Genomic DNA, 14275 nt, shown 5'->3' on the forward strand with positions numbered 1-14275 from the left:
AATGCAGAGCTGTGCATCATCTGCATAGTTGTAACTAATCTTTTTTCCTTATAATCTGAGACAACAGGATAATGTAAATATTAAATAAGAGGGGCCCCACGATTAAACTCTGTGGCATCTGCTTGTCACTTCTGTCCACTCCAATGAAAAGTTACCTATTGACACATAAAAGTTCCTCTTCTTCAGGGAGGACTCAAACCAATTTAGTACTGTACCAGAGTTCAACCCAGGTCTCAACAATGTTGAACTCTGCACTGAGGTCCTACAGGATCAGCCCTGTGGTTCTTCCACAGTCTGTATCTATGTGGATGTCTTTGAAGACTGACAAGGGCAGCCTCAGCACTGTAGTGAGCATGGAGACCAGATTGAAAGACATCAAGAAGCTGTTTAATTGTTGAAAACAGCTTTTTCAATAACTTTTTGATGAATGAAAGGTTGGAGATTGACTTGTAATCCTGCAGTGTGTCCAGATTGTTTTTTCTTTTAAATCAGTGGTTAACTCAAAACAACAGCAACTAATATAAAATCAAAAACAACACCAAAACCTTAGTTTGGCTTTTTTTATTCAAATGTGTAGTTCATTTAAATGCATTACATACTCTGCCAAAAACAAGGAAGCTCAATTCCTTTTTTACTTTTAAAATTTTTCCCTCCATACAATTTGATTTCAATTGTACATTTAAATAAAAAGAAACATTTTTTCCCCATTTATTCCATTTTTTTTAAAACTTCTTTTAAAGTTTCATTATAAATTTTCACTTCAATAGAAGGTGTTAGCTTGGAGAAACGAACACAAAAATAATCATGATTCAGCAACCAAAATGTAAAAACAGTGTTGCAGATGCAGAGACATCAGTCGACTGAGGTAATTGTCAGCAGTTTCCTGGTGCAGACCTCCTGTTACCTCTTCAGATTCTGCTGAGCCTGCTTCAGTAAAGTGTCGAAGTCTAGTGCATGATATTTGCCTTTTGTAGGAAATGGGTCATACTCTCTGTTTGAATCTAAAAAGAAAAAGGGAAATATATTACAAAGACAGCAAAATTATTCAGTTTTCATGTATTCATGTACAATTTTAAATTGAATGATTCACAGGAGCATCTCAATAAATTAACTACATATTTCAAAAAGTGAAACTTCTGCAGATTCGTAACACAGGCCGTTGAGCTACAAGTGTCTATTTCTGTTCCTTTAGATGATTATAGCTTACAGCTAAACTAAACCCAAAATTAAGTTCCTTAGAAAATCGGATTATTATTTAGGAACAGCTCAAGTCACAAAAGGTCCTTGCTGAAGAAGTTGTCTGCTCACTGGTCTGTATTCAAGCAATTAATGGAAAGTTCAGTGGAAGAAAAAAGTGAGAGAGAAAATTAAAATTTCTTCAAGAGTTTACAGGAGACTCACAGGGTTTTAACTGCAGCTGAAGTCGCTGCTTAAAGACCCATCAGATACAAACATGTCCAGGATATAAGATACAACTGTCACACTGTTCATCTTCAGCCAATGCTGAACCAGAGATAATGTAAGAAGAGTAATCAGGGCCAATGAGGTATAAATAAAATGGCCAGAGTGTTCCAATTTACTAATTCTAATTTAATGAGAGCCGACAGCTGCATTAACACTAAACTATACAAACCATGTTAAATATTCTGCAATCCATGACAGAAATTTTTCATAACACCACCGTAATCATGTGGGGGAACAGCAGAACCTCTGGCATGCTCACCTAAATCAGCATAGTTGGACTGACAGAACTGTCTCCTTCCACCAAAACAGAGGTCAAAGGGGAGCTCATCAGGTTTACGCAGCTTACTGCCATTTTCAATGGCTGTAAATGCATCCTTGGTGTTGTAGTAAGTTACAAACCCATAGTTATCCCTGGGAGAGATGACAACATTTCAGCAATTTATTTTTCAGTTTTAACACAAAAGTGTCCACATAAAGTTGTAGAAGACCTCTGTTGCTGAATGTAGCTTGCTTTTAAAAAGGCGACCTGGGGATGTTGCCAGGAGGCCCCAGTTATGAACAAGCTTGGATTTGCTGTTGCACTGTAGCTTGGCCAAGGAGGTCACAAGCAAGACCCACCAGGTTCAAAGACAGTGCGATCGATTAATATTAAACAGATTTACTCACCCATGTTCTCTAAAGTGCAGGGTACATTCCTCAATTTCTCCAAATAAAGTGAAACGCTCCCTGAGCTCTCTTTGGGTCATGCTTCCCCGAATTTTGCCGACATAAACAACCCGCCTCTCCTCCTGGGAAAAAATAAATAAAAGCAGACCCAATTAGATTAGAAACAAGTTAAATATTTTAACTTTGGACATAAAATCTGCCATTTTACTCTGAACTTACAATGGCTTTCTCCTTGCGCCTCTTAGTCTCTTCCACATTTGTCTTCATACCAGTACCGTATCTAGACCTGTATGAGGGGCTGAAAGAGAAGATAAGTTATTTTAAAGTTACTGCAGCATCGAAAAAGTTACATGTCTACAAAAATAATGGTTAGTACCCAGAAAAGCAAGACTCAAGTACCTGTGCAACCCCCTGCTTCTACTCCATTGAGCTTGTCTTTGAGGGGAAGGGGATCGTGACGTAGAGCGGCTCCAGGACCCAGAGCGAGAGGAGGAATACGAGTATCTCCTCCTCCGTGGAGGGGACCGGGACAAAGAGGGAGAAGAACGAGAGGAGGATCGGGATGAGGAGCTCAGACTGCTGTCTGAGTTGCGGTGTCGATACCTACAGAACAAAAAGTAAGAAATGGTGTAAGAAAAATTGAAAGAACTTGTTAAAAATAACGATGGATCAACAAACCAAAAAACAAACCTTTTCTTTGCTGGAGATTTGGACGTAGACCGGGATCTAGAGGTGTAGGCGTCTGAGCAGCTGGACGTTGGGCTGGGGGAGTGGTAAAATCTTTTTTTTGACCGCCCACGAGTTCTTTCTTTGGGACTACAGCTGGGACTAGGGGTCCGAGAAGCAACGTATCGGCGGTAGGACCTCCCTGATGGCCTCATTCTGGGACTTGTGACACGTTCCTGCTGGGATGGAGAAAAATCAGAAGTCTCCATGATGGAGCATTGCTCCGATGCATCTTTGTTCTTCTGGGCTTGAAAGGTTTGTGGACAATCTTGAGTTCTGGGTGAAATCACAGAATTTGTGACTTCCTGTGGAGATGCTGCCAATACTGGTGGAAGTGTTGGCGGTGGGCTTGAAGGGTGTTGCCTGAGGGGCTTAATGGTGAAGACAGATTGCTGTTTAATGTTCCAGCGCTTGCCTGACTCGCCAGGTGAAACACTTTTGTTGGAGAGGCAATAGTCATGATCCATGCATGCCAGATCCGGGGCCACGGGGGCAGCAGCGGGAGTGGCTTTACTACGGACCCTAACTGGGTGCAGAGGCTGGGCTTCTATCTGGATCACCTTGGAGGGGTTGGACTTGGGAGCTTCCGAGCTATTGGGCTTTCCCAGTAGAGCCGCAGGGGCCAGAGGTTTCCACATCTGGTTGGGAGAAGCGGTCTTGGGAGCCAAAGCTGAAGAAAAAAATAGAAAGGGTGAGCACCCAATGTTTACCAATAAGCTCAGTGCTTTGACTGCTTTAGCTCGGACATTAAATGTGAAAGCAACGAATCGAAGCAAAGTTATATTTTCATTTAAAGCAAAAGTTGAACACAGACTTAATTGTGTTTTGACTAAATTACCTGCAGGATTGGAGAGGTCATTAGTTCTTTCACACTTAACAGCTTTCTCTGGAATCGATGCAGCTCTGCAAAGCAAACAGTGTGTTAGCACTTCGGTTAGCAGTGCTCCGATGGTCTTCAGGCCTAAGTTAGACATGAGGACCGACAAATGGGAGTTTTTGCGGTAGGTCTTGGCAAAAGGTGAATTTAGGTCACCTCCACACACTAGAACTGAGTAAATAATTCAGAGCAGCGTAAAGGGCTGTAGGGTAACTCACCTCGAGTTTCCTACAGCTGCTGCTCTACCAGAGACCTCCGGCACACATTTCTCCTCTTTTGCTAAAAGAATAGGGAACAGGGATATGAATGTGTCAGCAGATGGACATTATTGGGAAAGAAAATGCCAGAAAGAGACAGAAATATCATGCACTTGAAACGGTGTAAAATGGATTTAGATGATTTCAGATTTCATTATTTAACTAGAACTGACTAGGCATGTCCTGGCAACCATTATTAAAGGTTACTAAGAATTTTAAAAGTTGTGATGTAAAGACCACTGAAATGTTGCATCATCTGTGTTGGTATAGGAAGCTACGTCGACACCGTGGGAATCTCATACCGGCCCTGTCTAGCTCTGACTAGACTTGCTCCACGCACTGCGTAGCCTGACCAGTTGTTTCTAATCTGCTGCCTCTTGTGCATCCGCCCACACAAAGACAGCAGGGCGACAGTTAAATGGATCTGCAGACAAGGCAGAATTCCAGCAGCAGAGAACACAGGAGCCCCCTGCAGAACCAATCTCTCTTACATACAAATCCTCCTGTAAAGCTAAACCCTGTCACAAGTCCAATGTGTCGGACTGCCTTCTGTTGGTCAAAATATAAGTAAACTCCCATCTAACATGAAATGACTCCTGTACGTGTTCAACTCCTGCCAACCGAACATAGTGCTGCCGTTACTCGTCACCATTATGAAACTATGAAAAATGATCCTCTGGCTGCTTTTAGCTTGGTACTAAAGTAGAGCTGCGTGACCCACTGTGGTACTGAACATCACAACCTCACAGAAGATTTAATGCATGGTAAGTAGAACTTTAAAAGGTGAAAAAAGAAAGAGTGGGTGCAGATGGTAGCAAATCAAAAGTGGTTACCTTGAGTCTCCTCAAACTGCTCTAGTAAGCTCGTCAGATCAGCAGCTTCAATGCCTTTAAAGACACAAAAGTTACACTCATAACTACAATGTGTGTACCAGAGCAACATTGACTGAACTTTCAAACATACATGCATGGCTCACAGTTATAATAGAGAAAAGAGAAGCCTACCGATGCACCAAAAAGCTGGCTGTAAAATGGAACTGGCTGATTTTTAGCTTAACATGCTGACTGGAGACGCAAAAAATCTTTGTGAGTTTCTGCAGGTTTCACTGATTCAAATGAGACTTTTTAAGACCGTGTTAAGACCTTTATGAAAAGAATTAAACACCTACATCTCCACAGAAATGTACAAACTTCCTCCAGCCAACTGGCGATAAATTCGTACTTACCTATGATAGACGCAATAAAGCTAGCTAGCTAGTAAGGACGCATTAGCAGATGGTTTATCAGTAGCCTCAACCATATCAAATTACATAAGGCAATGAAGATGTCTTAATACAAACCAAACTTTCCTGACAGAAAACTCATTTAAAAAAATTAAAAATACAGAAATATAAGAGATTAAATAGTCCTCTCAAAACAAAGTTTAAGCCCTTTGGGAATGAGGTAGTAAAGGTTAATTTACTTTAATTTAAGACATTTTCAGACCTTAATTTTAGATACATGAATTTAAACTTTTTTAAGGATGTGCAGATACTCTGGAATTATCCGTTGTAGAAATCTTCCACAGGAAATACACAAATATTGATTATTTTGTATTGCTAGCTGTGCTAATCACTAATGAAACACAGTTTCAACATGTTTAAAATGTTAATAAATTTTTCCTTCTGTTAATATAAATAATCAATGGCAGGAAGAACAGAGAAAAAATATTTTTAAAGCTGTATGATTCCAAATTTTGCTGTTGGCAAGTCAGATAGCTAAAATGTTTATTGGTGCATCACTAATAAAATATTCTGGAATGTTCTCTATGAAGCATCCAAACTCACCTATTTCACTAGTGAATGATTCAATCAGCTCTTGCGTGTTGCTCTTAGCTCTTTGTGGTTTCACGGCTGTAGTAGATCCTTGTTTAGATTCAACCAGAGCAGAATGGTTTTTGTGATAATGGGGATTCACAGAGACGGCAGCACAGAGTTGGACACTTTGTTCTTTGGTTGTGGGTTTGGACGACTTTCTGTCGAATGTGAGTGGGCCACCTAATGAGGTAGAAACGGTGATCCCAGGCATATCCTGGGAAGCATCTGTGGGTTTGTGTACATCTGTAGTGATTTCTGGGCAGACCTTAGTGTCCTGTACAGACTTTGGATTAATGGACTCGGTTTCACCTTTTCTTCCTGAATCAGAAGGGGAACACCTCCCATCTGCTGAAGACACAACTTGGACTAAAGGCTTTAAAGAAGCAGGAGGAGCAAAGCTCTGAGGCACATGAGGCTCTGTAGGCTTGGCAGGTGCAGCTGGAGTTTTTGCTGAATCAGGGGGAACTTGGTGATTTTGGAGCAGTTTGGAAGGCTCCTGTGTTTGCTGGGGCTTAGAAACAGGAACAGCGGGTGAGGCTTTGGTGGATGAAGAAATCATGTAGGCTGGAGGCTGCAGCAGAGCCTCTGGGGTGGGGGGTGCACAGGGTCCCTTCGGCCGCCAGGCAGGTTTGACCTCCTCCACTTCTTTCCTTGCTGCCAGAGGGTTTGCACGTCTGGGATCCCTGGGGTTGGGGTCAGGAAGGTGGGGCAAAGGGGGTAGCTCCTTGGGAAGCTCTGGAAGGCTGGGCCACCTGGTGACGCTCTTGTCCTGTTTCTCCACCGGAGCCGGCTTTTTTTGCTGCCGGAGTCGCCTGTACTCCTCCAGGCTGAGCGGCTTGGGTTTGGCCTCTGGGACTGTGGGGGTAATGCTGACAGGAGGGGAGATCTCGGGAACTGCAGCAGCTGCAGGGGCCTCTGAAGATACCAGAGGGAGGGAAATGGAGGAAGCAGATGATGAACTTTCTTTTTCTTCTGGGGGAGTGGCTGACTGTTTTGGTGTTTTGCTGGGCTGCTGGGAGCTCACAGCTGCAGCTGAACACGTCAGCCGACTTTCCTCTGGAGCAAGGGCTGCGCTCCATTTGGGCAGCAGAGGTGAGACGAGTTTCTTGTTTGTTTCAGGAGCCTGAGCTACAGTGGTGTTTTCCTTCTCCGTTTTGATTTGTTTTATTCCTTCAGGTTTTAGAAGCGACTCAGGTGGGGAAGAGGCAGAAGAAACCTTTTGGCTTTTGTGCACTTTTTCTTTACCGGACCCTTTCTGAGGTTTTTTGGGGGGATCCGTTATCACCCTTCTGACTGTGCCACTCCTGAGGACCCTTCCTTCTACAAGTTCAGACTGCTGCTTCTCATTACCTTTCTTTTTCCTTCTTGCTGGGCTTGTTGTTTTTCTCTCCTTTTTCCTCTTAACTTCATTGCTCACGTCTAGACGTACTATTGGCGTATCGGCAGGAGCGATTTCAAAGGTTTTCCTAACAGGGACATCATCTTCATCGTCGACTACTATATGCTCTGAACCGTCGGCCAGCTCGTCTTCTGCTGTTTCTGGTTTGATCTCGTTTTCTGGGAGCGGCTGATGAAGAGGATAAGACAGATCCATTTTCGGGATGGTAAAGATAGGTTCTCCGTTTTCACTTTGATCCACAACCTCAAGCACTATTCCCCCTTCAGGCAACATCTGCTCTCCTTCTTCATTCTCTACAGATATGGACATGCAGTATGTGTGCATGTGCCGGACCAAATCTCCCAGGCTAACTGAGAGACCATCTTGACCCTCCTGCTCCAAGAGGATAGGGAGCGGCAACGGCAGACCTTCCCAACCTGGAGGGTCTGGAGAAGACTCTAGCCTGTCTGGGCTCTGAGTGAAGGAGCCGTCCTCCTCTTCCTCCCCATCACTTCTCTGGACACAGCCCCCTTGCATCCTGGACAGGCTCTGGGCACCAAGAAGGAAATCATCCAGTCAAACCTCTCCATCCGTCTGCTGGAGTACTTTATAAAGGGTTTTTATGAGTGAATACTTTACCTTTCCTCCTGATAACGGTCTGGTGCTACAGAGCGAGTCTTTCTGAGGTGAATGAGACAGGCAGAGCATTCTCCTGAGCTGGAGACAGAGCATAATGATATTTACGTTTGGACTCACACTTTTGCTCCCACTACTAGAACATTTCCAAGAAACATGGCAGTTGGCTAGGTTCGTTTTTTTTACAACAGGAAGTAGAATCAAATTAAATCAACAGGAGGGAACTCTACCACATGTCTACTCTGAAACACAGATTGAGGTTTGTAATGTGTAACTGATCAAAAATAATGTTCTGCCTTTTTTTGTTCATTTCATTTCCCAGTTTAGACTTCTTCAAAGTTTATATTTCAGTTAACTTTAAATTTCACAACAGGAGTATTTGGTATTTTTACTTTAACATTTAAACCCCACCACCCACATTTAATATCCTTGTTTTACAATGGTTATGATCAATGTTAGTGAAACAAATCAGTCAAGAATGGAAGTATCACTTAATGAACAACATAAACTTAAAATTTTCAGCAGTAGAGTAAGAGCAAATTTTCAGATTTGCTCTTACTCTAGCAAATCTTTCAATGGATAGAAAACAATCATCTATAAATGCTTATGTTTCATATAATACATATTTTGTAACATCTCGCAAGCTGCAAGTATAACAAATCTGTTAATGAGGCAAACCTCTTCCAACTTTGGAGGGATTGCAGTTCTGTTGCAGTGTAACCAGCATGAAATTAGCAAATTATGTTTGCAGACGACTAGGTTGTAATCCTGACCAGAGCTGTCTCCTTTTCCTTTTAATCATGTTCACAAAAAGGTCTGCATGGACAAAACACCTTTGTTTATTACAGTTTTCCACATGTTTTTATGGAGTTTTGATTTGAATTACATAAGTTATTATGTGAAATCTGTGTGACAAAGTCAATTGGGTTTAGTTTTTGTGCTGAAAATTACTGCTTTTCATTTTCATAACTGATGTGTTACAGTAACACATTTCCAATAATCTAGAGTGACTTTGCTTAGATTTTAAACTGCAGCTACTATGAAACAATTAGTCTGATTTTATATGGGGTTTTGTTATATATATATATATATATATATATATATATATATATATATTACACACTGAATATTTTGTTCTGGGTAACAATTCCTCTCTGCAGACCACTAAAGCTGAAGTACTGAACTAGTTTGAACGTTGTGTTTGCATGCAATGCCAAGCATTCCTGTTGTACAGCTGGAAATGAATTCTCAAGTGATGGAAGACTTTTCTTCCCCCATCCCTTAGTTTCAATAAATATTAGCTGTACCCCTGAGTGGAAACACACTCAACTGTCAACCAGGACAAAACAGAAGATTTAGGAATACTATACTCTAAACATGTTTACCGTATTCTGCCTCTAGAGAGAGAGAGAGAGAGGTATGTATGTACAATTCTAATTTCCCTTTCACTCTGTGTTTCATGTTCAAAGACAAAAGTGATTTTGAGAGATTTTGAACAAGATGAAAGTACTGACCGGAGAGTGTTCCCGGCCCTTGGACAGCATGTCTGAGTCAGGCAGCGTGTCGAACGGTGACAGGTTCTCATCGTCTACGTTGTCGAGTATCTCAGTCAAAGCTGTCAGCAGCGTGGCCTCACTCTCTTCATCGAGATCTTTAGCCTGGGTTAAAGTTATTTAATCTGTTTATTCAGAGCTTTAAAAATAAAAGCCTCAAATGTTTTGGTTTTTTTTTTTAAGATGCAAAGGTAAAATCTGTCTTGCCTCTAACGTCGGCATGTCCTCGAAGATGGAAAGGATGGAGGGGTCGACGCAGCTTTGGAGGCTTTCCCCGGAGCTGAGCCCTGCAGGCTGGACAGAGACAAAAGGATAAGCGCTCCAGTTTTTATGGTGGCAAACAACGAAATGGCAAATCATGTCATTAGCTTACAAATATACATCAAGTCATCTGTAACAACCGTATTTGTTTTTGAGATTTAAAGACCCTTTAATGAGATACCAGAAAAAGTCCCAGAGTGATTAGTGTAGCAGGGGAGTTTTCTCTCCCCCCACCTGTTGCTGCACACTGCAGGTGAGTGGGCTGGAGAAAAAAAAGACTGTTACATTTTTACCAGGACAGACAAATTCAGGTGCGGTGAAAAGACTGAACTGTGGAGCTGTTAAACCAAAGGAGCCCCACCCAGGAGACTGATTTTAAAACTGTTGAGCAGTTTATTATTCAGCTAATAAACCAGCTAAAATCAGCTTGTTAGACCTAATACTCTGTTAACTGCTAACTAGCAAAACGGCATAGAGTGTTTTGTCTGTTAACCAGGAATTTTTTTTTTGCTTCTTCTGATTTAAATAAAAAAGCAATAAAAATGTTTTAAACAGAACTACTTGCTGCAAGACAATCTCAAATTAAAATGCTACAAGACTTATCACATTCCTTTAATTACATGGCTTACTAAATTGTCTTAAACAGGTATCAGTGTCATTTTACTTCTCCATTGCAGCAAGTTAATTACTACTCTTTAAAATGCACAAAAAGTACATGATGTTGATCATTTTTTCTTTGGCATATCTGGGAAAAAAACACCCTTTCATTTTAAGCCATTAGCCCCCTACACTGACTGACCCACGTGTTTCTATCTACAGCGCAGACATGTTTGAGCCTTCCCACTTTCCGTCCACAGGAAGGCTGCACTACCCACGTGTTGCACTACAACAAACCATAGCAGGGCCCTCCATCTCGCCATTATTATCCTTTTAAATCTGTAAAGCAAAGTGTGTAATTATAACCCCTTATTCATAGAAGAGTTACTCCACAAGGTGTCATTACGCTTAATTTATACTCCTAGACAATGTGCGTGGAGAACAGAATGCAAAGATAACCCTCCCTCCTGCGCATGTGTGAATAAACACATGTGGCTTTATGTCCACAAGCGTGTTTGAATGAAAACCGGTATGGCTGCTGCAGTCCCAGTGCTGGTAACGATTTGCGACTGTACTGGTTACAGTCATAAAGTAAACGGACTTATTCCACATTGCTGCAATGCGCTGCTGTCTAAATCACTCAGGATAGTAATTGGATTCAGTAAACAAATTCAACTTAGAACCACTTTAAAGCTTACATTATGATGAAAACGTGAGCTGAGCTGGACTGCCTTTTTTAAATCATCACCACGTGAGAATTAGCTTGGACATGGAGAGAAAATGCGTTCAATAAGCTTCATAATAAACATCTCACAGCAACTAAACCATGTGTAATCATCCAAAGCGAGCATTTAATAATATCACACCGCTGTCACGATGTATCATTTAGATGTTGTTATTATTATTATGAGTTAAGAACCCGGCTATCACTAGCAGAGCAGCCCAGTAACGCTTTCTCGTTCAGACAGAAACCAGAACAGCAAAAAGTTCATTCTGGTCTAATTCTGCAATAAAAAATACAACACATTTGTATCGCTCTGCTATTAAAAAACACGTAAAAATATTGTTTGGTGTAGAAATACTACTCATTCATCCACGTGTCACTTTCCCACGCCAGCTCATACAGTCAACGCAACAAGCCAGCTCTACAAAGACACAGAAAACTCCAATCACAGATATCAGCCGGTGGGAAAAAAGGAGTACAAGTTGTTCCTCACCTCGCCTAGTGTTTCCAATGGGAATAAATCCAAATTGCACGCTAATAAAGCCTCCTCGCCTGTTCCCCACCGCGCCGCCATCTTGCATGCCCACTCCCTGCCGGGGCCTGGTTTGAGAATGAAAACGTAGTGAATCAGAGGAGGAACAAGCTGTAAGCCGGTAGGAGACACGTGGTTCAGCAATCCCGGCAAAATGACGCAGAATGACGCCGAGGGTCAAATGTCGCGTGATGACGTTTTCTGTTTGTTTGTAGTTCTCTTTCCTGGTTCGCCTACAGACCTGATTGTGCGGCTTCCTGAGCAACCAACATATTACTAAATACTAAAATACATTTTTTTCCCTATAGTTTATTATGACTACCCGCTGGGAAACGGAGAATCATGCAAAAACAAAATTGCTATTGACCAAACATCAAGCAGGAATAAAAAAAGATGTCACCTTGGAAAAAGAAAATCTCAAATTAAGATTTGAGAGAACACAACAGGATTGACAGAGCGGTGGAAAATAAAAAAATAATTGCACTTTTAGGGAATTCAACAAAAGGGAAAAAATAATACAAAAATGTAGAAATTCTGTCATTATCATGAGATATTTTTTTTTACATTGTGGTTTTACTTTAAAATAATAATACTCTGAGATTGTGGATTTCCATAGAACATCATGCACATTCTGATGGAGTTTACATGATATCAGAGATAAATTATTTACTCTCAGGATTAAATTCATACTTGGCTTTCACTGAAAATAGCAATGATTCATTTTCTGCCCCATTCAAACCTGAATTCAAAATTGTAAATTAAAGACAAAATCCTGTGGAGGACAGTACTCATCTACAGGCCCCTAAATATTTATTGTCCTGGGAGATTTAGGGTGAAAATATTTTCAGTCAACCAAGAAGAATCTGATAATGAGAGAGGTGTCTCTCAGATGATAAACCAATGTAACGAAAAATCAGTTTGGTGAAGCGCATTGTAATAATAATTGCTTGTAATAATAACTGGTATGTTGAAATGTAATAATAACTTTCTCAATAATCAGTCAATAATTAATTAGCATCAACCAAGCTCATTTTACATTTTACTGCTCTAAGCAGCTTTTTGCAAGTCTCCTCTGGTATTTTAAGGATTTCTCTCAGGTGAAGTCTTTGAGTTTCTAAGGCCTCTTGCCATCACAATAATCTTTCTAGCCTCTTGCAGTATTTAATAACTCTTTCCACATTCTCCAACAGTGTTCTCATCATTTGGTCCAAGATACATGTGATGCTGACCTTTGAAGGTGTCTTCAAACAGAGCAGTGGAAAACAGGGGATGCCTAACAGGTCATTTGCCTGTTAGGCTGAATCCCATTTCAAACATTTCAGAATAATAGAGTGTCCAAATAGTTTCTGCTGAGAAGATTAAAGTTAATTTAGAGCCCTTGTTGCTCTAAAAAGTAGAGATTCCAGGATCACTCTTGGAAACAAAGGGGTAATAAATGATATGAAGATATTCTCTCAGTTAACACAGTTTTAACGGCACAAAAACACCGCTATGTTCAGCCGGAAGTGTTTTAGTACAACATATTCACTATCATTGTTAATTATTTAGTCACAAATAACCGTGATCATTTTAGGTTTTTTTCTGAACAAGCCTAAGAAGAAGAAAACACAAAGAAGTACAAATTCAGTGTAGATTCAACATTCTTGATTTATTTCTATTGGAGTTTAGTACACTCTGAATATGCAGCTGAATGACAATAAAGTCTGTTTATGTCCGAGCTTTCATTCAGACTAGCCATCATCATCCTTCAAGGATGTTTGAAGATTAATGGACGTAAAATCTGCCATTTAGGAGCAACTGTATAAAAACACAGTGGTTAAAATTATATCCATGATTGTGTTGTCTTTGAGAACCAATTTCTTATTTTCCTAAGCCAAATGTTTCTGATACATACCATTTTCTAATGGTAGCAGTTTTTTCAGATGTTCATTATCAGGTAAATAAATGTTATAGATTATCATTATCTTGGGAAAATGCATACATGAAATAAATGAAGGAATAATGAAATGTTTAAGTAATTTGTTATACATGATTAAACAATTCAGTAAAAAAAAAAAAGTCCTGATAAAACGTTACATTTATTATATATAGAAAGCACACACAGCATAATAATTTCACTATTTCTGTAATTATTTCATAGTTTCTTGTTGCAGAGTGTTGTGAATTCATTTTATTTGTCGAGATTACCTGCCAAAGTCTGTCAGCAGGGATAATGCTGTTATGGGCAAGATAATAAGTCTGCAGTTAAACTGATGTGCAGGCTAACCAATTACATGTTAATGTCTAACTGTGCAACCATAATAACACTTTAAAATGCTTCACGACAGATAATAGCACAGAAGTTATAATATAACTTATACATAAAACATTAAATATAATAAATCAAACTTTTGATTATTGATTGAAATATTTTCTAATCTTATTGTGTTTTTTAGGAATGCATTAATGGTACATTTATTCTATGGACAAATATTTTATGAATGTGTGTGTCACAATTCTCTTTTAGATGCATCACATGTAAAGTTTAATCTAGATCTTATACACACTGAACCTGTGTCCTCTCAGTCTGAGAATAAATCAGATAAAACAATTCATTTAGTGTCTAAGTTTAGAGATTTACATACATTTTAGTGTTAATTAGAAATACATTTTAAACCACATGTTTAAAATGGCTGTATGGCCTTCCACATGATTTTCATACTAGCTTGCTGGATTATCATCCCATTCCTCCAGGTTTGTGGGTCACCTT

At 40.1% G+C, this 14275-nt stretch overlaps 1 protein-coding gene and 1 non-coding gene across 2 annotated transcripts; both read right to left on the minus strand.

The window, feature by feature from the left end:
• Positions 1 to 546: 546 nt before the first annotated feature.
• On the minus strand, positions 547 to 11644 carry pprc1 (PPARG related coactivator 1). The gene is made up of 14 exons (XM_032552707.1): positions 11488 to 11644; positions 9620 to 9706; positions 9374 to 9517; positions 7863 to 7940; positions 5816 to 7772; positions 4824 to 4877; positions 3952 to 4012; positions 3695 to 3759; positions 2821 to 3526; positions 2530 to 2733; positions 2350 to 2428; positions 2131 to 2252; positions 1724 to 1875; positions 547 to 1001 (listed from the first exon to the last, which is right to left on the minus strand). The coding sequence occupies exons 1-14, from the start codon at positions 11566 to 11568 to the stop codon at positions 901 to 903; spliced, it is 3891 nt and encodes a 1296-aa protein (XP_032408598.1). The 5' UTR covers positions 11569 to 11644; the 3' UTR covers positions 547 to 900.
• Positions 1963 to 2102, minus strand: LOC116713865 (small nucleolar RNA SNORA50). Its single transcript, XR_004337929.1, has one exon. It is a non-coding gene; the product is annotated as a small nucleolar RNA SNORA50 (small nucleolar RNA).
• Positions 11645 to 14275: the final 2631 nt, after the last annotated feature.

Source organism: Xiphophorus hellerii, chromosome 22 (genome assembly GCF_003331165.1).
Source record: "Xiphophorus hellerii strain 12219 chromosome 22, Xiphophorus_hellerii-4.1, whole genome shotgun sequence".
Lineage (NCBI taxonomy): Eukaryota > Metazoa > Chordata > Actinopteri > Cyprinodontiformes > Poeciliidae > Xiphophorus > Xiphophorus hellerii.

What these genes read in the sequence shown, in the direction of transcription:
- pprc1 (XM_032552707.1), bottom strand. Translation starts at nt 11,568, where the DNA reads ATGGCGGCGCGGTGGGGAACAGGCGAGGAGGCTTTATTAGCGTGCAAT. An exon ending in AGAAGCAGGGGGTTGCACAG is followed by an intron (nt 2,429 to 2,529) that starts GTACTTGAGTCT and finishes CTTCTCTTTCAG; the next exon opens with CCCCTCATACAGGTCTAGAT. An exon ending in GGCGCAAGGAGAAAGCCATT is followed by an intron (nt 2,253 to 2,349) that starts GTAAGTTCAGAG and finishes ATTTTTTCCCAG; the next exon opens with GAGGAGAGGCGGGTTGTTTA.